This window comes from Chionomys nivalis, chromosome 12, assembly GCF_950005125.1.
Source record: "Chionomys nivalis chromosome 12, mChiNiv1.1, whole genome shotgun sequence".
NCBI lineage: Eukaryota > Metazoa > Chordata > Mammalia > Rodentia > Cricetidae > Chionomys > Chionomys nivalis.
This window is the reverse complement of record NC_080097.1, coordinates 5,173,988-5,199,055: the sequence shown is the minus strand read 5'-3', so window position 1 is coordinate 5,199,055 and position 25,068 is coordinate 5,173,988. Positions and strand designations below refer to the sequence as shown.

General features: G+C 45.7%; 1 protein-coding gene across 4 annotated transcripts in view; it reads left to right on the top strand.

The window, feature by feature from the left end:
* Positions 1–25,068, top strand: part of Cldn10 (claudin 10) — a 73,883-nt gene that overhangs the window by 39,291 nt on the left and 9,524 nt on the right. For 3 of the 4 annotated variants that reach the window (XM_057786832.1, XM_057786831.1, XM_057786830.1), the window contains exons 2-3: positions 20,938–21,099; positions 21,182–21,263. In XM_057786832.1, coding sequence (XP_057642815.1) covers positions 20,938–21,099; positions 21,182–21,263 — 244 coding nt within the window. Of the gene's footprint in view, positions 1–14,670; positions 14,983–20,937; positions 21,100–21,181; positions 21,264–25,068 lie in introns of those variants that run through there. The other variant, XM_057786833.1, reaches the window with a different exon arrangement.

The following is a 25,068-nucleotide window of genomic DNA, read 5'->3' as shown; positions in this document are numbered from 1 at the left end:
CCAAAAAATAAAAATAAATAGAATAACAGGTTCAAGCATTTGAAAGACTTTATGAATTTACAAAATATACACAAATATAAAAGAAAATATAAAAAGGACCATGGAAGTTACTGGAAAGAGTTCATAAAGGGAAAATGGAGCAGCTGGGTCAAAGGTGCAGCAAGAACACCCAAGAGATAAGGAAAAGCCCACTAAGAGATAACAGGAAGCCTCTTGTCACCTGGGGGGTGTCCTGCTGGGCAGAGAGCCAGGAGGATGTCCTGAGCTGAGAGGAGCAGGCTGGTGGGAGACCCTGCTAACAGACAATTCCATCATGTTTGGAAAAGAACAAGGAAGAACTGTCTTTGGAATGTTCCCAAGGATGTTCCAAATGCACTGTGTATCCTCCTAAGCCCCCCCAAACCAGTTCATACCATCTGCTGTACACAAGCAGAAAGATCACCCAAGTGGCAGTCCCTCCCTACCCTGACAAGTTACAACCTTGAGAGGAAGATTGTCTGGGGATTATTGTTTTGTTTTTAAGCCATTGTTTTCTAGAGACTGTTGGCCCCAGCAAACACTATAATTTAACATCGCATGCCATTCCCTAACACCTTTTAATCAAAACCCCGGAGCTGTGATTAGGGAGCCTTCACATGACTCTGTTTGCTTTGCAGGCAGTTTTTTGCCCATCAGCTCCGTGAATCCTGTCTTCACAATGTCACTCACACCTGGGCTTTCTCCTTTTTTCCCACGGCCCTTACAACTAAACAGTGTTTAGTTTAAGTCATTGAATTCGTTTTTTTAAACCACATTTAAATATCTTAGCGGTTTTTAGCCAAAAGAGGGCGCAACTCTCATGAAAAAATGGTAACAGTATTTTATAAAATGCTGCTTTTGGCTGTTTTAATTCTGTAGCTGCTGTAATTTAGTGCAGAGCGGTGTAGCACATGCGTGGGAATTCATTCCCGTGTGGGAGGGAGAGCTAAAAGCCCTTGGCTTTGTTAGAATGGATTCAGAAAGGAATTAGGATAGAGAAGCAGGACGAAGTCAAGGGGGTTCTGTTGGGGATAACCAAATCACACTAAGATAGAAGGCTTTAAGATGAAACACTAAATGGAAAAGAAAACAGTAGAAAGCCACCTGTGTATAATCCCCTAGCTTTTGGCTGTTTCCATTCTAGCACAACTTCCAGCATCCATGAAGTGATCAATTTTAGACTTTATACAAGATGTTAAAGTTAAATCAGATTTTTCAGAGAGAGGCTTGTTGATGTTCACCCCAACACACACCTGTGTGTGTGTGTGTCTGCATCGTCACTAGGATTGTTCATATCTCATTGTGGCTGGTAAGAAGCAGGGAAGTGGAGATTCCTATCTCAGCTGGGCTTGAGTCTCTTCACGACTTGTATCCGTTTTGTCATGGTGACGGCTTGACATAGACTAATCCTGGGGACGGGCAGACGCACGAGGGGAAACCGTGCTTCACGACAGAACATACTCTAACCAGCCCTTACTCAGCAGAACTTCATCCTGCCAACTCCTGTACACAAAATCTAGACATGAAGGTAAAACTCCATTCCGCAGAATCGCAGTTCCAAATACAAAGCTCCTGTGTTTCTGTTCTTCTTTTGTTGGTTTTGACTTGACATGGTTTTGCTTTTTTGTTGCTGTTTGTTTTGTTGTTGTTGTTTTTTAACCTGATTCATCCTTTTTTTCTGTTACTAGTTTGAATTCTGAATTCAGACTTTTCCACTTAGCATGCATGCCTGTCTGGCACATGAACACAATGGACACTCATGCAGGGGAATAAGTCATTTTGATTGGCTTCTGACTCCAGTGAATGAAACCAACTGCACGTAGGGTTTCACGGAAACACTACCTGTTGACTGGTATTGCCGTCCCCGACTTGGACACAAATGATCTTCTTAAGCAAGAGTGCAGAATTCTTGCTTCTTCTTAATGGACGGGTCTATAATGACATCATCAAGATGTGGATACAAGCCGGGTGGTGGTGGCGCACGCCTTTAATCCCAGCACTTGGGAGGCAGAGGCAGGCGGATCTCTGTGAGTTCGAGACCAGCCTGTTCTACAAGAGCTAGTTCCAGGACAGGCTCCAAAACCACAGAGAAACCCTGTCTCGAAAAACCAAAAAAAAAAAAAAAAAAAAGATGTGGATACAACTTGGGTGGGAATTAACGGGACGACAATCTTCTAAAACAGTGCATCAGCCAGAGCTGTGACTCTATTGAGACACTGCACGTTCAAGCCACATCCTCTGAAATACAAGAAAGGAGTTAAACCAAAGTGCCATGCGGGCCAGTAACTGACTGACAGGCAAGAAATGACGCTGGCTGTGCTGGTACCCAGCTGCAGCGCCCACTCAGGAGGTGGAGGCGGGAAGATTGTCGTGAGTTTAAGGTCTGCCTGAGCTATGTAAGGAGTGCCATCCCAGACAGCACGGCATAGTAAGACTCTGCCTCCGAAAATGAAAACTAAATTAAAAAGAGCAAAAATACAGAGTCGAGAATGGAGCTCTTGGTTGGTGCATGACTAACAACACCAAGCCAAACCAAGTTCCACACTCAGTCTCAACACTCAGAAGATCACCCTGAACTAAACAGCAAGCTTGGCCTGTATGAGAACCGGTCTTAAGAGAAAGAAACCTGGGAGGTGAGGGCGAGGGCCTTGTTCTTACAGGTGCTGCTTTTCTTACCTGTGAAATATGATCATGCCATGCCTGCAGCCTCAACACCCACTATTTCACGTGTGTCTGGATCATTTGCTTTAGAATATGAATGCAAGTCCTTGAGATACGGGTCAGAGTGAGGCAAATTTTGTTTGGAGTAGGGGTGGGGGTGGATACGGCTTGATTCCTTCGACATGGACGCCACCCATTTCCTACCCCTGTTAATACTTTTCGATTAGAACTGAAAGAGTTAGGCAGTATTTTCTAAGTTCCAAGGCTTGGGTGTTTGGTTCTTTGGTACGTGTCATGTTTAATAAAACGTCTTCACAACAATGCACTTAGGAAGGTCCCTGCCATTGACAAGTGTGTGATTTGGAACACCAGGCACATTGGCCATGTGGCCAGTAGCCCAGGGCCACACTGAGAAGTTGGCAGCTGTGCATGCTAAATTGAACTCTGTCACTAACCTGCTAAGGGACCATCTAAAAAGTGCTCATTCTAACCGTGAAAATAAACATAGGTGCCAATGCCCTAGAAAAAAAGCTAAAGAAAATTGAGCCGGGTGCATAAAGCAAACCCAAGTCCCTTCACTCTGCGTTGTCTTTCCTTGTTAGAAGGAAGGGGACTTGGGGTGACAGATTGTTGGTTCCTGCTCTAAAATTTAAAGACTAATAGGAACAAATACGTATAACTGGGAGGAACAGCCAGCTGGGGTAAAGGGAAGAAAGTTCAACCTCTTTATGGAGCTGTGAGATTTCTCCAGGACTCCATCGCTTTGGTCTGCTCATGTGAGCTCAGGCCCTGTTATTCTCTGACCAGGCTCTCTCTCCTCCTCCCTTACCCTTTCCTCCCCCCCCCCCCCCTCTGGTTTTCCTTTGTTGGCACTGAAGAGGAGAAGAAAGAGGTCTGCCCTCACTGTTTACTTCCTTTCTCCAGGTTAAGCAGGCCGGGAGTTTAGACTCCTTTCAGCTCACCCTTCTGCAGGAAAGGGAAAACGAGCCCACGCGGCTGTGGATTAATAACGAGGCAGGGAAAGAGACGGGATGGATTTCAGGTCCATTACATCCCAGTCATATCTGGGAAGGATTGCAGACCTGGGAAGGACTGTCTTGATTAAGCTTAGCATCTGATAATGATTTTGAATGATTACATTGATCAAATTAATTGACGCCAGACAACCCGTCATAATCGGGGTTAGGACCGTTCTCTGAGCAGGGAAGCCTGCACCGTGTAGACGGGAGAGGACAGAAATTCAGTGCTCGTCTTACTTTGGGCCTCATGAGAGGAAGCCGGCTCCCTCAAGTTCCTGCCACTTGGCACCCTGTCACGATTGGCTGTGACCTGGACTGAGAGCCAATAAACCCTGTCTCTGGAAAGCCGCTTTTATTGAATATTTTATCACAGCCACAAGAAGAGAAACTAAGGGAGCACACAAGCGCGAGGACCTGAATTCAGATCCCTACGCCCCTCTCAAAGGCTGGGTGCTACCATCTGTGTGTAACCCAGAGCCGAGAGACAGAGACACAGAAATCCCCAGAGCTCAGTGGTCAGCCACTCCAGCCAAGTCAATGAGATCCGGGTTCAGTGAGAGTGCCTATCTCAAAAAAGAAGAGGAGAGCAACTGAGGAAGATGCCTGGGATGGACCTCTGTGCACCACACATTCCCATATACATGCATACACACGTGCACATATGCACACATGATCGTGTATGTAAGGCACACACACTTAAAGAAAAAAATAATGCTTGTTCATTGCAATTTCCATTATGCCAAAGTTTAATTATTTAAAAATATTACCATTTATATTATTTTTTCATGCGTAAAAATGTGATTCATGTTCGTCTCTTTGCAACTGCAGAAGCACATGAAGGACAGATAATGGATTAAATGCCACCGTTTCCTGTATGCAAGAATTATTTGTATCAGAATATGAATGAACATAGTTCAAAAATCAGTGTGATTTTGAAAAACAGTCAAAAGTATGGTTCATCTTTACCCTAGTTTTACTAGAAATGAAATATTGTACTGGAAGTGTGTATGCTGCATTCATTAACTAATACAAAGACACTAAAGGCTAAGGTGGCTGTGTGTCTGGGTGTCTGGGTGTCTGTGTGTCTGGGTGTCTGTGTGGCTGTGTATCTGTGTTCTGTGTGGCTGTGTGTCTGGGTGGCTGGGTGTCTGTCTGGCTGTGTGTCTGGGTGTCTGTGTGTCTTGGTGTCTGTGTGTCTGGGTGGCTGACCCCTGACGTCCTTCTCCTCTTGTTCTCTCATTGCTCCTCCTTCTCCTCGGTTCCCCTTCTATTTACACTGTGTGCCACCAGCACTGCCAACCCTTGCTCCTGCCTCGCAGTTGGCCCTTCAGCTCTTTATTAGGGCCATCAGGCGTTCTAGACAGGCAAAGAATCACAGCTTCACAGAATTACACAAATGCAGCATAAACAAAAGTCACACACCTGAAAATAACAGTCCCCAACAGTTCTCTGCTTTTCTCCTGTACAGTACGGGAACTCTAGAAACTGGAGGGCAAACAGAATGTCATTCAGGCTGCTTAACCAAATTTCATAGGCTGCTGTATTGGCTGTGCCAAAGGAATTACAATATAATCTTTCATACAGGGTTCTTGGTGCTGCAAAAAAAATCCATGTAAACAGCAGAGGATTGCAGAGATGGATAAACTGCCTGTCGGGAAGTAGCTGGCACGGGACATATTTATTGTTAGGAGACTAATCCCCCAAGGTCTGGAGGTGTGGTACTCATAATATTCACAGGCAAAAACATGACATCAACCGTGTTAACACTTCGCAGAAACAGCTATTCTCGGAACCTCAGAGAGAGGTGTGTCTCTTCTCTACTGTCTTACCTGTTTTTATTGATGTTATTTTCTTTTCCTAGTTACTGTTCAAAGTCATTCACCGAATCAGCTCTGATTCTACACAAAGGAACCACACATCCTCATAGAACCTCTGGGCTTGGTGCTCACTTTCTACCCTGTTGGAAACAGTCTCTGTTCACTGCTCTGTGTGCTAGGCTACCGGCTCACGAGCTTCCCAGGCTTCCAGTCCCTGCCTATTTTGACTTAGGGTCACTATTGCTGTGATAAAACACCATGACCAAAGCAACTTGGGGGGGAAACGGTTTATCTGGTTTATACTTCCACATCACTTCATTACGGAAGGAAGTCAGGTCGTTTTTGTGGCTTCTCTTATTGTTTTATTAATAAGCAAAGCTTGGGAGTCAAATATAGGGAATAAACCTTATTGCTCCGTAGAGCTATGGAGAAATGACCACCTGACCCTCTTCTCCACTTTCCCCACTAGAAAAGACTGTGAAGTGCTGGAATCAAGGGCATGCCTCACCACTACCTGACCACACTCTAAATCTTTTACTTCTTCCCTTTAAAAAGAGTTATTTCCTCCTACACTCTCTAGTTCTCTGGGCTATTCATGAAGGGATACTCTAGGCTCTCTCTCGAGACATCTTTAGTCAAGGTCACTTGTGAACTCGATGGTGTTCTCTTCCTTCATGGCTGTGTGTCCCTCTCCATGAGGCTGACAATAATGGCCCCATCGGACTTCTTAGACCTTGTTGCTCACATGGCCCCAGGACTTCTACCCAGGCTTTCTCCTACCCAGATGCTCTACTCTCTCTCTGCTTCCTACCAGCTCCTCCTGTCTTCTTGTCTGTGAGAGGAGAGATGGACATGAGCCTTCTCTTTTCTACTTCACCCAGCCATGGAAGATCTAGCTTGTGGATTTACACCAACCACTGGCCTCCCCAAATGTGCCTTTCTAACCTGTGCTCTTTTTCCAGTTGTGCCCTTGAAGGCTCACCCTACTTCTTGGCATTTCCTCTCGTGCCTCCCAGGATCTCGCACCCTGTGGGTTCAGAGCTAACTCTGAGGCACTTAGACTGCTCCTTTAAAGGGTTTGCCCCCTTATTCAACAGTGCCATCCTCCCAAGACTGGCACCAAACTCCTATGACCCTTCCTCACTCATCTCAAATGTCAGAAATCCTGTCATCAGCTCTACCCTCAAAACATACCCAAAATCGAACTTGGACCTTTTCATCCCTACCCACTCCACTACCAAACTGATCAGTTCTAGGTGGATTATTGCTGCGGGCTCTCTTCCCTCTGTCTCTAAGTCTGTACTGCCTCCCTTCAGGGAACTTTAGGGTAACTGCAAACACACCAGACACCCCTCCTCACCTCAGAAGTTATCAAAGTCTCTCTGTCACACTCTGAGTGATAGAAAGAGGTGTGTTGAGGGTTTATATGGCTGTGTACAGCTGTACGAACCTGTATATACACCCTTACACACAGACAAGGACAATCAGACAGATGTACAGACAGACACCACATGACACATGCACAGAGAATAAGGTAACAGACAGGGAGACAACACAGACACAGACATTGTCCTCACAGAGGACAACCTCTTCAGCCTCCGGAAGTCACCACCAGACTACCAATTTCAAGCCATAGTCATTTCCTGCCGGGTCAGCTGCCCCGCACTAGTCACACCATGGCTCACCAGTGTCTAATCGCCTGTCTTTTCCATCAACCGTTTCTATATGCACCTCTAGAACAGTTAGGACACAACTGGCCAGACACAAGCAAAAGCAAGTGGGCACTGACATTTGACATCCAAATGTGACCACTCCTGTTTGATTTTGGCATGTCTTGGTCAGCTGATATAAGTCATAACTTAAGCTGGGTATATTGATACACGCCTTTAGTCTTATCATTAGGGAGGCAGACGCAGGTGTATCTCTGAATTCCTGGCCAGCCTGGTCTATAGAGTTAGTTCCAGGACAGGCAGACTTCACAGAGAAACTCTGTCTGGATAAAAAAAATCCTCCATAACCAGGCTTTCTTTGCACCATCAGTCCCCAAATAATGACTAATGACACAGAGACTTATTAATAATTATAAAAGTTTGGCCTTTCCTTAGACTTGCTCCCAAGTAGCTCTTATAACTTAAACTAACCTGTTTCTATTAGTTTACATTCTGCCTCTCGGCTCTTTCCCTCCCCTCCATCCTATACATCCAACTCCCTGGCATCCTGCTGACAAATTCTGCCTCTCTTCTTCCCAGAGTTTCTCTCTCCCTAATTCCACTTAGTTTCTCTAACTAACTGCTGGCCATTCGTATCTTTATCAAACCCATCAGAAGGCACCTGGGCAAAGACACACCTTCACAGTGTGCAAAAGATTACCCACGACACTCCCCAGAAAGCAACAGAAAGAGGGGAGCTCCTAGCACTGTGAACAAGACCCACTACAGTGCCTTCTGGGTAGCACATAGGAGGGCGGGTATCTCTGACCGAGCATCACTGTCAGCTGTGTTAGCTGAGCGAGGGGTCAGAACTCAAAGCAAGAAGGCGCAGATGCCACAGAGTAGCGGAGAGGACGTCTGGCGTGTGTGTGTGTGTGTGTGTGTGTGTGCGCGCGCACGTGTGTGTGCGCGTGTGTGCGTGCACTCACGAGCATGTTCCCACTCTGAACTATGACATAGTAGAGAAGCAGAGCTCACGATGAAGTACACTAGTGAACTTCAATTCACCTGTTGCAAAATCTACTCAGCCTGCTGGAATTAAGTAGGGACACTGGGCACCTGTTCAAATACTTCTGCTTATGAAAGTAATTTTCCTGAAAAATAAGTCTAAGTCCAATTAGCTAAAATTGATTTAGTTTGGGTTCTGTGTGTTCATTCTTAACACTTGGTAGGTAAGAAATGGATTACTCCGTATGAGTTACAGAGAGTTGTTTTGGTAGGAGGCAATTTCTCAATCAAGAGTGTTGACTCTAGAATTGAGCCGGCCATGAATCCAGCTACTCTCACTTGTGAGCAATCTGTCTCTGTCTCTGCCTCCTCACCCCCACCCCCACCTCTCTCTCTCTCTCTCTCTCTCTCTTTCACACACACACACGCACACACACACACACACCACCTCAAAAGAATTATGATATGAAAACCCAGGGCTGTGGACAGAGTTTCCTCTTTTCCCATCAACGCCCACCCACAGGATTTCCCAACTTTGAACTAGTTTTCTGCCTCACTTCTTCTTACTTCCTTTGGCCCCTCCCTCGGCCCCGCCCACTTGCTTCCTGCCACCTTGCTCTTCTCTTGCTATTGGCACTAATCTCTTTTTTTTTAGCAATCCAACACTTTTTTTTTTTTGCCAATTTAGTTTAAAAATTTCAAAAGATTTTATCCATATTCACTCTTTCTTAGTCTACTTTTAATCAATACTACTTTCCTTTTCCATGTTTTTGGCCAGGGTCGATGGCTGACTTGACCATCGAGCCAGGTATACTGGGATGCTGGGAACTGACTGAGGGATCCATTCAAGCCCTCTACCCACGAAGTCTCATCACCGGCTTTGAGCAGCACTGTTTTTTTTTTCTTATAGAAAATGTAATCAATCATATGCTTTCAGAGAGGAAACCCACGTGTAAAGCAGACAGCATCCAGATGAGATCAGGCACGTTCGGTTGTTACAGCTATGACCATGGCGCCATTATTTGTGTCTACAACAACCAGACTTTTATGTACGTTGTGTTTAATCTTCACAAGCCTTTGGAAGAAGCCATTTTTCACCCCTGTTATAAATTTAAAGAGGTGATGTTGAGCAAGATAAGGTGTGAGATGGAGTTCCTGCTTATGGTCATAATCTGTCTCCGTCAACCACATCATGTACTTTTATAAGCAGATTGAATTACCTTGCTTAAAATTGCAACCAATTTCAAGAAAAGAGAACATAAGGCTAGACATATAAAAATTTTTGAAGAGTTTTCCCCATACAACTCCATGTAGAAACACAGCTTTCTTTAAATACATGGAGGCAGGGCTAGAAGATAAAGAGGTAAGGACTCTAGTAGAATCTCTTGGTCCTTTCCTTGTTGACTTTGTCCAGAGAGAATCATGTCAAAGCCCGGGAGGCTTTTTGACTTGGAAGTGGTCCTGTGATGATCCTTTGTTTTACAAGTGAAGAAGTTGTAACTCGAAAAAATAAAATGACTTGTTCAGAAAAATAAACACGTATAAAAATACGCACCCAACCTGGGTGAGTGGGCTGAGTTAAAACTCAGCAGATGCTCACAGACCAACAGAACTCATCTTGTCCACCTACAAGCTTGGGAGTGTCTAGTATCCCGGAGTGAGAGCGTGTCAGCTATGCGTGGCTGAACCTCAGTGTTCCCACGGTGTCTTAGAGCTGGGAGTGCGGCTTTCAAGTCAATGCCTGCAAAGAAAACCTCAAGGTAAAGGAGGTTCTTGGAAACATCCCGACAAATGGTTCCACCCTCAGGAGGTCCATGGGACACCCTGATGAATAAGTCAACCCTCAAGAGGTCCATGGGAGACCCTGATGAGTGGTTCCACCCTCAGGAGGTCCAGGGGAACACTCTGATGAGTGGGTCCACCCTCAGGAGGTCCATGGGACACCCTGATGAGTAAGTCAACCCTCAAGAGGTCCATGGGAGACCCTGATGAGTGGGTCAACCCTCAGGAGGTCCAGGGGAACACTCCCATGAGTGGGTCCACCCTCAGGAGATTGAAAACAAACCAAGGCAACTATTGGTGTGCTCATAACTTGCAACAAAGTAAAAATGAGTGCAGAAGTAAACATACATATGTTTATTACCTGACTGTACAATTATGCGTGCATGCATACATATGTGTCTGTAGTTATGCATAGATAAAAGTGTCCTGCCCTGAGTATTCTTGGCACTGTGTGTGTGTGTGTGTGTGTGTGTGTGTGTTACCAAGACAGGATTTCTCTGCACAGCTTTGGAGCCTGTCCTAGACTAGCTCTGTAGACCAGGCTGGCCTCAAACTCAGAGATCCACCTGCCTCTGTCTCCCGAGTGCTGGGATTAAAGGTCTGTGCCACCAGCGCCCAGCACTCTGTAGTTTTTATAATAAGTAGATTCCAAATAGAACTTGTGTAGGACACCGAGAGTGACTCACATTAGGGGGAAGAGTACAAATACGCTGTTTTAACAACTAGTTTTGGAGTTAGTGCCTTTATTAACAGGTATTTGTAGCAATATTTGGTTGCCGAGTGGTTGTTTAGATAACACCGTTCTATTTAGGGCTTCCATTCTTCCCAGTTGACTACCAGCATGCTCGCTCACTGGAATCTAGGAAGGAGCTAATGTGTACTGAAACCAAACGGGGTGCTCAGAAAATCCTTGAGCTGTGTTCAAAGGCACACCTGTGTTCTTTGGCAGGGGAACCGAGTCTCAAGTAAAGAGTTTCTACAAATCTCCCGTTCAGTTGGCCAAACTGGTTTTCACTCCCATTGAACAACTGGGGCAGGGGTGGGGATGGAAGTGAGGGGAGCCTCTGTTTTCCCTGAATGACCATAGTAATATCACACACATAGCTATAATGCTGAAGTGTCAGGAGCGGAAGGGATGATGTGTTCCAGGGCACAGAGTATCTTCCAGCAGAGTTTGTCATTCGTCCAGTGATTAGTGCTTCTCGTAGTGAGAAAGGGTGCTTTGTATTAAACAAGTTATGATTAAGATGTTACACGGAATAAACCGGCTTTTCTGGAGGACTTCACTTTTACACTTAAGGACAGTGTGCTATGAAGAGTTAAATGAAGTGTCAGCGAGCTGAATCCTACTGAAAATAAGGAAGCGTTTGTCAGTTGAAAGCACTGTGTAAACTGCTTTGCAGATTAACTGTAAAGGTTATTTGGGACTACATGATCTTACATAGAAACAAGACTTTTTTTGGCTTTTTTTTTTTTTTTGAGACAAGGTTTCTTTGTAGTTTTGGTGCCTGTCCTTGAACTAGCTCTTGTAGACCAGGCTGGCCTCAAACTCACAGAGATCTGCCTGCCTCTGCCTCCCGAGTGCTGGGATTAAAGACATGCACCACCACCACTCAGCCAGAAAAAGACATTTATCTTTCTTTTAAAATAACCTCTGCACGGCCCACCTTCATTTTCTGTATACTTTTTATGCTGGATCGCACGGTACTCTATAACATCTTCCGCCTTCTTCTGACTCCGATGTTTTGAAAGCTTAGGTTATAGGACATCTAAACTAAACTTGATTCATTACAGAATGGGCTTTAGACATTACAGAAAGTAGTTTTCCATTCCCATGGGTTCAAAAATGTAACTTTTTACAACGCACATGTATGTGGTCTAAGGACTGTGACACTGTCCAATCTCAAAGACGGGGCAAAGAATAAAAGAGAAAGAAGCATCATGGAGTCCACAGGTGTGATGACCCTGGCTAAGGAACTAAGGGCAGCTGTATCCAAGCCACAATTTACGCTTTTTGCGCTTCCCACTTGTTTTAGGTTGAAACTATGTGTTGCAATATCTACAATAATAGAACACTTCTATTTTTAAGTTTTCAACACAGAGATTAATCTTTTTCTTCCTACTACAGCGCATTGTTGTGTTAAACTGTTTGTATACATATTCATGAGTCTCCGCCCTCTGGAGCTGCGGGCTCTAGTGTGGCTCACACCGGGAGCTTTGAAAGTACTGCTGCCTGGCAGGCCACCCTGAAGACTGTGGCCTCGTTGGTGAGTGTTGTGGTAAAGGCAGGGCCAGGGGCTGCATGGAGTTCTTCCTGGGGATTCAGAATCTCTTGCTTCTGAAAGCTAGGTTTGCATAGCTCGTGGATTGTTTCAGCTTTCAGAGAGAAAACAAGAAACCATTTTTTCACAGTTATGTCTCTGAAACAGTGTGCTTTTGGATCCAAACAGCAGAATTCACAACCAATCACTCCGGAAGCACAGACCTACTGGAGGCCTAATGGCCGTAACTCTAAGCATCGCTTCTTGACAAAAGGCAGTGTCGTATCAAGTAGTAACAAGACAGAGTTAACTAATCCGCAACACTCAGTAAAGAGACTGTGAACAGGGACAAAATTATAAATTTGATAATACTAATTTTAACCAACTTCACAGAGAATGTGCAGGCTCAAAAAAACCAAACTTACATCAAGAATGGGATTCAGAAATTTGACACAGAACTCTGACAAAGGGCAGCACCTGGAGATGGGAGCACTGTGTGGCAGAAAAGAGGGGACTCTTTGCACTCACTCTTGGAGGGGAGCTGATGTGAGTAGACAAGAGATGACAAGCAAAGGACTCCACAGACTTTGCTCTTAAGTTTGACCCACGGGTGAACCTGTACTGACACACTGGAGTAAGTGAGGATCAGGACCAGAGTAGGAGGTAACCATGTGTGCCTCCCACTGACCATCCTCATCTTCACGTCCATTTCCACTGCTAACCGGTCATTTCAGACTTTGACATGTTTCACTTGATTAAAAACTAAAAAAGAATAAAAGCCACCAAGACAGTTACGCTCTTTGCAATGGGCCAGACCTAGCTCTGCACGGAGACTGTGAAACTCAGCGAGGTACTCGCTTGTCTACAGCTGACAGATTTTATGGTTTAGACCTTTGGTTACTTTTGGCAAGAAATGGATCCTGAAAGGTCACACCAAGAACTGCAAGAACTTGAGTGGACAATAATAAGCCCATAATGAAGCCAGTGTCTTTGTTCTCTCGTTTATGCCCAGATTCGCGACCTCAGGAGCTGGAAGGACACGCTGGTCTTTGTGTTTATCTTAAGACAGCAGAAAAAAGATGGGCATGAATGAGTTTATTTTTCAACTGAGCGGGAACGGTGGAGGAGCTGGTGAGGGTTAGGGAGAGGGCTCAGTCGGAGCAGGAGGACCTGAGTTCAGATCCTTAGCACCCCTGCAAAAGGCGGTGTGCACCTTAAACCATGGGGGAGGGGGGCAGAGAAAGGTGGCTTCTCAGAGCTCCCTGGCCAGCGGTTTGCCAAAATGGTGAAGCTCCTAGTTTTGTGATGGATCCTGTCTCAAAAAATAAGGCGAACAGCCATAGAGGTTGATATCTAATGTCTACCTCTGACCAACACACGCAAGCACACACTCACACACAAGCACCCACCCACACACATGCCCATACAGGTGCACACACACACGCGCACATGCAAACACATGAAACCAAAGTTGACGAGGGCGATAATACAATCAGTAAAGCAATCGCTGTCCAGCCCTGATGACCTGGGTTCAGCATTTACATAAAATGAGCTGATGGTTCTCTCCTCAGGGATGAGAACAGGGAAAAGTCGATCCCTAACACTCGCTGGTCAGCCTCCTAGCCCAATCTGAAAGCCTTAGGCCCCAGCGAGAGAGCGTTCTGTCAAAAAACAAATTCGATAACACCGGGGGTTTCTCCCTGGTCTCTGCATTCATAGGCATATACACGTACACACACACACACACACAGAGAGTTGAACAAGATACATATAGATGTCTCTCCCTTGTTTCAGAATCCTCCCTTCACAAACCGACAGCAACTCTTGGGAAAGTGAATCAAAAGGTCAAAAGGCTGCACCACCTCTAGTGCCCTCACTGGGCTGCTGGAGACTCTGCTCCCTTGGAAAATAGGTCCGAGCGACAGAGCGTTTGATTATTACTTTCCGCATACCATTAGGCCAAACAGAGCTTCAGAATTTTGAAGGCAAGGCCAGTTTCAGTCCCAGTACTCACTCCCTCCTTAACTAGCCAAACAGGGTCTCTCAAAGAAGCGTGGCACAACAGCCATTAGCGTTCAGCAAAGCGAGGCTGCGTTTCCGTACCGTATCCTTTCAGGGCACAGCAAAGCTGTTTCTGCTCTGCTTTTACAAGATACCCAGTGAGCCAAGCTATTTGCCACCTGTAGGTCTGGGTCAGGGATGACTCGGTGGGAGGCGCAGCAGGTTGTCCACATCTGCTTGTCCCTGGACAGCTCCAATAAAAGCCGTTTTCCGCGGCTCTTCTGTGAGAGATTCGGGGACCTCGAGCCCAGGAGCGCGCTGCCTTGAGGGCTTTGCAACTGTGGGCAGCCGACCAGCTGCTGGGAGGAATCCAGGAGGACGAGTCCCAAATCGCGCAGACAGGGGCGTGAGTGCGGGTCCGCTTGTGCCCTCTGGTGCCCAGTGGGCGGGACGGAGGCGGTGACCGGGGGCGGAGCCTCGGGACTGGGAGCGCGGGGGTCGCCACGCCGAGTGGGATCAAGCGGGAGAGCAGTTGCAAGCGGCGGCATGGCAAGCACGGCCTTGGAGATCGTTGCCTTCACGGTCTCCATCTCGGGCTGGGTGCTGGTGTCCTCCACACTGCCCACCGACTACTGGAAGGTGTCCACCATCGACGGCACGGTCATCACCACCGCCACCTATTTTGCCAACCTATGGAAGATGTGCGTTACCGATTCCACCGGTGTCGCAAACTGCAAGGACTTCCCCTCCATGCTGGCGCTGGAAGGTCTGCATCCCTTCGGGTCCCCATTCCTGCGCGTCCTCTTAGGAACCCGCTAAGGGAACCCCCCCCCACACCCCCGGAAGGAGGTCGGGCCCCACTCAGCCCCCGGGGAGGGTCTACGATGCCGGCTGTCCGGTGGGGCGTCTTCTGAAGCTGGGAACACTTGGTGGGGAAGCATATAGGATCAATTCAGGTGGTTCGGGAGCGACAAGGCTATTCCTGTGTCTGTCTGGGACTGTCGGGACGGGACGTTGAGGCTTGCCACCCCACCACCAAAATCTGATTCTCATTAAAATGACACCCCTGAGGTCTATGAATGCTTGCCCTGAGATCCCTTTAGCGGTTCATTGAGTCTTTGAAAAGCCAGGAACAGAGGAGTGGAGAAAGTACCATATTGAAGTCTTTTGTTGTTGTTGATCTAAAAATCTCTCCTACAAACTTGATGGCTTGAGCTTAATACTTCCTCTAAGTTTCAGGAAAATAAATAGTCCTTGTCTGTGCGGGCGTGAAGTGGAGGGCAGGGAACGTTGGCCAGCAGAGCGAGTGAACACACTTCCAAGCTTTGTGCGTGCATGCTGGGTCTTCTTAGCTTGTTTTTTGTTTGTGTTTGTTTTTTTTCCAGATAGATAGTAACATAGAATCGATTCTGCACCAGTACAATGCTTGCTCAAGTTCTAGGCTCTTCCAGGATTTTACAGGCCACTAAAAGGATTCTGGCAGGAATTTAAGACGAGGGGTTTGGATTGCTTCTAGATTTGAGGTGTTTTCCTTTTCTCTATTATTCCTCTTGCAATTTTTATTTGCCTAGCTGGGTAAATAGAAGACTTGATTCCCCTAAGACAGTGCTTTGCCACAAAAAGCAAACTGTTGCTCAATTCAGTGTTTGATGGAAGTTGGTCTAAGGGAATAGGTGCCTGCCTACAGAAGGGAGGCACCCGGGGCCGGGCCCTGTTGTATAAAATAAGTAGCCGAAACACTGTGGCATGCTTTGCCGTTGAGTTTCCTGTGCTCAGCCGAGCACACATTCAGGGGACAAGAGACAAGCTCTTGTTCCTGTGGTGTACATCCAGGAACGCGGGTTTCACAATGTGGGGTTTCCCTGCTGTGTGTCTGCTGAGGAGACTTTCTGTGATTCGGGCTGGGTGCTGAGGAGGATATGACACAGTTCTCGTTGTTAGGCAGGCATAGAGTGTGTTATATGTATGCCACCCATATATGCATATATGCAAAGTGGGCAGTCTCCTGTGATTAGAAAATTATATTTAAAAAAAACAAAAATGACATGTCCCACAATGATTTTAATGAACAACACCTTTGAAGTCGGTGCATCTAGAAAAAGCTTTTAACTGCTGCATAGCTCTTATTGGTCTGGAGAGAGGTTCACTCAGCCATTTAGTCCTGGTGGACACTGGACCCCTGCCAACTTCCCCCTGCTCTTAGTGTCTTCCTGGGGCCCTTCACGTTCACCTCTTCCTGTGCATGCCGACTTCTGTACCCTGCTCGATTGACAGACCATAAGAACAAGCGTTTTAGTGTCCAGTTCACACTGCCAGATTGCGTTCCAACAAGAAACAGGGACAGCTGCTTTGCTGCTCTCCAGCTGCTGTTCCCACCCAGAAAAACACATTAGATCTGCAGTCCCCTTACTCCCCGTGAGTCTGACCACTGAAGCTTATTCATTGGCCATTTCCTTTCTTTGTCTACTCTACTTCTATCTTGTGACAGTAGTTGTATTGTTTCTTCTTCTTCTTCTTCTTCTTCTTCTTCTTCTTCTTCTTCTTCTTCTTCTTCTTCTTCTTCTTCTTCTTCTCCTCCTCCTCCTCCTCCTCCTCCTCCTCCTCCTCCTCCTCCTCCTCCTCCTCTTCTTCTTCTTCTTCTTCTTCTTCTTCTTCTTCTTCTTCTTCTTTTGTATGTGCATTCTTGATTCCTTGGTGCAGTCTGAGCTCACTGCTTGTCCAAATGTATTAAACCATTTTCCCATACTGAACTTTGAAAATTATGACATCAGTTTTTCCCTTGGTGCCTTCACCCTCTGTGGTGCACTAGAACATTTTCAAATAAACTTCTGTGTCTCCCAGGAGGGTTCAGCCATCACCCCCTTTTTAAATGAAAAGGAGTTGATCTCCCATCCCTGACCTGAAGTGGAAGTTTCCAGAGAAGCACCTTCCCCCGAAATCCCACCTTGCCTTCTTTCCACCTTGGGTTTTCAGGGCAGGTATGTTAGGCTTCTGGGCCTGATATTTGAGGTGGAAGGAGAAAGTCGCCTCACTCGGTATCTACTGACCAGAACAGCCCCGTCTCCCCTGCTTAAGTCACGCATAGACTTCAGATCAGAAATGCCAAGAGAGAAGGCTGGCAACTCTTGCTATCTTGTGTTATGGTCAATAGAACACCCCGTTTGGAGTCAGAGATCTCATTGTCATCCTCTGGAGGATTCAGTGCTGCTCCCAGATTTCCCTTTGGGAACCAAGAGGCACGGCAAAGCTAACGTCTATACTGCGGGCTACGTCACTATGACGCCTCTACGTCGCAGGCTCTCACATCCGCCTAGGATGAGGGATTCTTAACTCCCGTACCGGTCACCCTGCGACTCTTCCTGTTTTCCCATGAGAAACGGAGATGCAGAGAGATCAATCGGTAATAAAGGCCCTGTATAAACGGGAGCTCGAGAGCTGACATTCCGTGTTCTACCTTCCCTCGTCCACTATTTGCACAAACACACCAAGCTACTCCTGTAAGTCAGGCTTGGATTCTTTCCAGTTAAACACGGCAACTAACCATGCTTCTGACTTGAAACTGAAAGTAAAGGACATATCATTGAGAAGACATCCAACTTTTAAGGGTTACCTTGAAGGTTTCCTGCAACAGGATCCATTTGGTCCAAGTTATTGTTTGAAAATCTCAGCGTTGACGGAGCAGGCAATTTCTGTTTGTTGCTAACTCAGAACTTCTTTTCAGTTATTTTTAACCATGTGCCATCCATTTTTGCTAATGGGGGCTTTTGCTATTTCTTGCAGGAGAACTATAAATTATACCTTGAGAACTTCTGAGTGAATACATTCATGCCTCAGCACCTCAATGTGTTAATCAGCTATTAACGGGGCCAGTAAATTAGACCTGTCAGAAATAATGGCCTCCTTGGCTAGGTTTTACTGCCACCTCCGTTGATGGTGGAACTTCTAAGTTTGCCCCCGGGAGCTGTTAAAAGGCAGGGTGGAGAGGTCTGTCTTGGGAAAGATAAACTCTGCAAGTCTGCTGGACCTACAGGCCTGGGAATCTGGATGTTCTAAGGAGCGGCAGGCCCCAGTTTACAAACCTCAGACTAATTAACAAACACCACAAACAGTTCCTTTCACAGTTGGCAGGGTAGCAGGGGAGTTTTCCCCTTGTCTGGGAATGTCTGCTCCCCATTACAGAGCCATTGGGCCAACTATTGCCTTTAGTGTGCGCAGAAACTCAGTAAATTATTGCTTGTGTTCTAGAGCCAGGGTGAAGTGCACTGCCCTGCACACCAGGGTACTGGGTAGCACTGGAGAAGGACCACATTGAGGCAGGATGAGAACCTCTTTGTCCCCCTTCTCTTTGGCATCTGTGCTTGGAAGGTCAGCGAGGGGACTTTAGAAGGAGAGATTCTGGGGAAAACTGTCTCTGAGGCGTAAAGTCTACTGAGATTCTCTCTGCCTTCAAGCTGACTGGCTTGGACTGGTATTCTAACACTTTCCCATGCAGGTAAACTTGTTGCCTGCTCTCCATGACTAGACTGTAAACTTAGCCCTTGGTAGATTTCAGACCATCCATCTGCCCATGAGAAAGCCCGTAAGACAGCGGGAGCAACTGCAGATTATGGTTTCTAATAAAGGCATGCTTGTTCCTATCTTTCTCTAAATTAATATTCTGCATAGAAGTCTCCCTTTTCCCAGGGGAGTTTCCTGGGTTTCGATGGCCTATGGTCAACAAATGAAAAACTCCAAAATTAAATAATCTAGAAGTTATGGGTACATTTTATTCAAATAAATTGTTAATCATTCTGTTTTACCTAACTATTACATTTGTCTTCTTTCTTTGAAAAGGTGTCTCTCCATGGAGCCCAGACTAGCTTTGTGTTCACCATCCTCCCACCTCATCATCAGTTCTGGGCTTACAGGGCCTGTGTTCCCCAAGCCCAGCCTCATAGTTGCTATTCATTTTTTCTGTACTCGATCTTACTTTTTCTCATGTATTTTTTGCAAAGGCGGTGTATAGATAGAGCTCAGTCTTATTTGTGGTTTCGTGAGAGTTTTGAAGCAAAACACATCCCACACTGACAAAGGATATTGCTGCGCTTGTGTCTCATGTGTGTGCCTGCCTGCACGCGTGTGCGACTCTCCTTCTGTTTTTGTTGTTTAGTGTTGGCACTCAGAGCAAGCTAGATGCGACCGTTGCTGTCTTAGATTCTGTGGTGCACAGAGGGCCACTTTTAATGGTCCTTGCAGTCACTTTGACTTTGAGAGGCGGTGAGAGGTCTTGCTTCTGCTTTTGTGCTGTGGCTAGAGGACTCAGGGGCTGAAGTTGAAAAGAGAGTTGGTTCAGTATTCAGTAGCAGAGACCTAGACAGTTTTGCAGCACCATTATTGTTAACAAAAGAATCCTCCATGATCCCAAATCACTAAAATAAGCTTCTCTTGTTGTTCTTGGCAACCTCCACACTAGTGAAATTAATTTCACATCCTAAAATTGAAGGGCCTTGCTGTGGCCGTCTGTGTTTATGGGGGTTCATGGTGTGTTACATTGGGTAGAAAAAACTGCTTTGCAACATGGGTCTTAGTAAGAGTAATTCACACTTTAAATTCCCGTACAGAGAAGTACGGACTGGAGGCCACCACCATTTCCTCCACAAAGTTCAACTATTAGTGTTCTACCATTAATTAGCATTGGCTTTGCTCGAACATGGAATAGCGATAGATCACTATTGCTTATGTTGGCACTTAAGTTTTTTTTATTATTCTTTTTTATGAGAAGGCTTCGTTCCCAAAGAAAACCTTGTGTGTGTTCATTTGCTTGTCACATGTGCCGACAACTGGTGTGTGCCCCTCTCACTGCGTCAGAGCGAAAGGCGTTGTTTCAAAGGAGATGAAGTGGTCTGACTGGGAATCTGGTGTCACTTTGAATTCTGTTCATGCAGAACGGCTCAGGGCCTGGCCCAAAGCCCTGCTGAAGTTTACCACCAGCCCAGCTATGCAAATAAAATCCGTGACTGTGACCATGAGTGGTTCAGTAGGAACAAGCTGACTAGCACAAGGCTCTTGTGTACATGCGAGCAGTTGACTTGATTATAAATTACTTTTCTAGTAGGCAATGTTGTCTTAAGCCCAACTTTATTATATCTACCCTAACAATAGCAAGGTGCCACTAAGATAATTCTTAGTCTCGCCATGGGCCCCTAACACATGCTGGCTAGTCTCACATATACAGTTCCATTGATACCAGGAGACTTGACCCTGGGGCCATCTTGCTGCCCAGTTATAACCATTCTAATTGTGTAGTTCCAGACTCGCCTCAGTGTCTGTTGAGAAGGTGGGCACACTAAGGAGTTAGAATGAGAAGCAGTGAGGTATGAACTTCACAGTCCTCTCCAGGGTGGGATCCTGTCTAGCATGGCTAACTCGTCTGCAGGAAATCACAGAGCTTCTTCACGCCTGAGGTTCCTCCTTACTAAGAACAGGACTACCTTAGAGATCTAGGCAGAGCCTCTGCATAAAGCGAGCCTCAAACTGTGTGACAGTGAACAGGCACTTGACGTAGATTTGCTGGCTTTCCTCTCTCTCCCGCCTTACTCCATACCTTAACTCATGGGGTCACCCCCATGGTATACCCCCCAAGACAGTATAACACCCAACCCAAGTGCCAACACAAAGCGAGGTCTTCTCCCTGAAGAGCTGAGCATCCTTTGTCCACATAAACGACCTGCTATGATTACAGGCTACATCCAGGCGTGCCGAGGACTGATGATCGCTGCGGTCAGCCTGGGCTTTTTCGGTTCCATCTTTGCACTGTTTGGAATGAAGTGTACCAAAGTTGGAGGCTCAGACAAAGCCAAAGCGAAACTTGCCTGCTTGGCTGGGATCGTATTCATATTGTCAGGTAAGTAATGGCTTCCACCGAACAAGGTGCTTCCGGGTGTCAGTGACTCGGTCTGACTGCAGTACCCGCTGGTGTTTTTCAGGTCTGTGCTCCATGACAGGCTGTTCCCTGTATGCCAACAAAATCACGACGGAATTCTTCGATCCTCTCTTTATGGAGCAAAAGTAAGTGTTGTTTTCCGTCCACATGTTTCTGGCTCACAGAGAAACTAAACTAATGAATATCTCCGATTAGCACATACATTTCCTGCATTGCTTTGGAATTTGGTGGTCAGTGGTCGTCTCTGACATCAAGTTTATACTATCTTTACATAGCTCAAAGCATGGGAGCAAAAAAAAAAAAAACCCATCCATTTTACATCATAAAACTGAAGGGAAATTCAGGAAGTTGGAGTGAAGAAGGTGAAAGGAAAGAGTGTTACGTTATGAAGATGAAACAGTAAAAAGACCTTGGTTCTTCATTCATATTTGCCAAATGCTCGACTCTGAGCCTTGCACCTCTACTCCACCTAACCAGCCTTTATGAAGAAATTGCACACAGTTGTTTCTCAACGATGCTGTAGGAACATGGTACCCTTCAGGGAGCATGGCACCCGCCTGCCCCACCCTCTCACCCCTCCCAGTGTGGTTTGCTCATATCTGCAGGTGAGGTGTCTTGGAACTAACATCTGTTTGTTGGCTGGCTTTTGTTTCTGAGCTATGGGCTGCTGCATTTTATAGTGTCCCCAGGCTTATTGCTTTGGATTGGGAAAGTCCCAGGGATACCAAATGAGAAATAGCCAACCATGTATCAAATCTTTTTTTTGTCTTCACGAAGCTATGCTCATATCCTTGTATAGGAAGGTGTGTGTGTGGGGTGGGGTGGGGGGGTGTTTGCTTCAATCAGGCTGGCAATTGTATTTCAGACTTGATCAAGTATAGAAATAATTGGTCAAGAGGGTATCACTTTTTCCTAGTGCATTAAGAAATCTCCAGAAAATGTCTTTCCTAATTCTGTCTTCAATATGGTTAACACATACCTAAGAATCGCTGGCGTTATGATATTTAGGGGAAACTTTATTAATACATATCAGTTCCTTCATATGCCAAGCATAACATTGCAAGGATTCTACCAAATTGCTTTGCTTCTTTAACGCCCTTCCTTATGAAGCAGGACTCTCTCGACATCCTCTTCCTGGGATCAAGGGGTGGAGGAAGTGACATGCTGGCAGGAACTTGGCCTAAACTCCACATTTCAAACCAGGGGCGGAGTTCTAGACAACACACGCTCTAAAATGTGCAAGTTACAATGATAGTTTCAGAATTTTTGAAACTAGATGCTCCATGTACTTTATTATTAGTTTCTCTCATACATTTATTTTAAAATAGTTTCCATTCAGAAATGTTATTAATTAGGAAGCTAACAAATAATTTTCCTTGCACCCAATATACTTTCTTTCTTTTTTTCCGAGACAAGGTTTCTCTGTAGCTTTGGAGCCTGTCCTGGAACTAGCTCTTGTAGACCAGTCTGGCCTCAAACTCACAGAGATCCGCCTGCCTCTGCCTTCCAAGTGCTGGGATTAAAGGCGTTGTCACTGCCCAGCAACATCCAATATAATTTTTAACTCTTCTATGCATGTTAGAAAGATATATCCTGATTTTTCAGTGTTCGCCTCATGTTTTTTTTTTGTTTTGTTTTGTTTTGCTTTGTTTTTTTTTCCTTTGTGTTTTGTGTATTTGAGCTACCGCCTGGTTACGAAGCTCAAGTTAGCCATGACCTACAGTCTTCCTGCCTCAGTGTCCTAAATGCTAGGACTATAGACTCAGCTTCTTGTTTAATTTTGAAAATAAGATTTGCACAGGTGTACATGATACTAAACCTCAGGGCAAAGATTGGGACCTCACAATCTCAATAAATTCTAGCTGGTTCAAGGAATGATTAGACCTTAGAATTATAAATGTATCATTCCATTCTAATTAAAGAGACATGACAGAAATCCAGACTTCATGTAAACTTTGTTTGCTTTCAAAATCCAACCAATTGAGGATCATGATTTCATCTTGTGTTTTACTTTTTTAAATCAACACCTTCTGGAGAGGGTTGGAGATAGAAATTAGAAAACCAAAAAGCTATCTATGCATTGACTCCCAACACAGAATTAAAGTGGTTCGCTCTACACCTCTTGAAAAGTCATCTTTAAAGCAAGACTTTGACCTGGCTTCTTGAGGGAAGAGGGCAGTTTCAGCTGGCTTTGCTAGAATTTAATAATCCCTCTCTGAGTTCAAGTTTAATTGTGCTTGAAGGTGTGTGGGAGTCACAGCTGGCGGCTCGGCCAGCACAGGCGAGCACGTAGGTGAACAGAGGTTTGGAGGAGGCAGCCGTAGGAAGGTTCCAGCTGTTTCTTTGATGTCTTAACAGACTGGATTCCCTCAACTTTCTTGAGGTCAGAAAGCATGTCCTTCACTTCTGTCTGCCTGCCACAGAGCCTCCCGAAGGTACTGCAGAGAACTGGTCCCTCCAGACCCGAGCAAAGCTTCCTGCTGTGTCCACAGCATGAGCAGGCGAGACTGAGGATGGGGTGGGGAACCAAACTATGTTCCTCTTCCCATGAATGCCACACACTGGGCTACAGCTATCACCAAGTGTCTTCTCCCCAGTGGTTGTCCCAGAAGGTGTGACAGTGTTAATCCACATATTCGGGTCCTAGGGCAAAGCACAGCTGTTTGAAGTGTACTCTTGCACCCAACCCTAAAACGTGCTAGAAGACAGGTTTCCCTCTTGTTGGTTTGTTGATGCTGTTAACTTTCATGATTCTCTCCAGCATTAGATCTTTGCAGATCTCCACACTATCGCTCTCTCTCTCTCTCTCTCTCTCTCTCTCTCTCTCTCTCTCTCTCTCTCTCTTTCTTTTGTTTTGTTTTGAGACAGGGTTTCTCTGTGTATCTCTGGCTGCCCTGGAACTCCCTCTGTAGAATAGGCTGGCCTTGAACTCACAGAAATCCTGCCTCTGCCTCCCAAGCGCTGGGATTAAAGGCGTGCGCCACCACCGCTGGGCTTATTCCTCTTTTATGTACACCTCAGTTACCTAAGTTAGAAAAACATAACTAAGCTTATTGACAAATTCCTAGTGTGCTAGGAACCCAGCTGCAACATGAGAAAAACATGGGGAGAGCTGGGGTCAAGAATCTAGCAGTCAGGTGGCTATTTATTCTAAAAACACCCTTTTCAGAACAGATGCCAGACCAGTTTTCTCCCAGCTTGCATTTGACAGAATCATAGCACTTAAACAGCTCCCTGTGTTTGTGGTTTTGCTGTTTCCCCCTTTTGTCTTTGATTTTTTTCAACCATGGGAAGATTCTCTTTGGAAAACTCTGAGTGGACATTTACAAAGCCTTGAAATCAGCCCCTTCTCTTTCCTTTAGGCTATTTCAAAACAACTTCCTCCTTTTCATTAAAACAAAACCTGACAAATCCCGAAAAGAGAGAGAAAACTACCCTCCTACAAGCGTATGTTAATGGGTACCGGAAAGCAAGACTCAGGACCCACACGGTAACATTGTTCTTACCCTTGCTTTGAGGTCCAAACCACCAACTTCCTGAATGTCCTGTTTGGTTTTCTCAAATAAACTGTTCCAAGCTCCAGCTGATCAGCAGAAAGAAACTGCTCTTCCAATCACCCGTGCAGCCCACAACCCTGATCCATTTAGAGAGACGGGAAGTGTGCTGAGACTCTGCTATGTGATGCTTGGGTCTTAGCCTCCGGGCTCTCCTGCTCTCCATTCCACTGTGGAATGCCCTTCATTCCTGGCATATTCCATTTCATACTTGAGGATCTAGACTAACGAAGGTAAAATCTTTCCACTGTTGTGGTTATTTAATAGTTAGACGCTAACGCTTGCCAGGCTGGGGATATGGCTCAGTGGTAGATCCTGTGTTTCATATGAAGATGGTCCAGCTTCAACCCCAGCAGAGAAGACAAAGGCTTGGGGT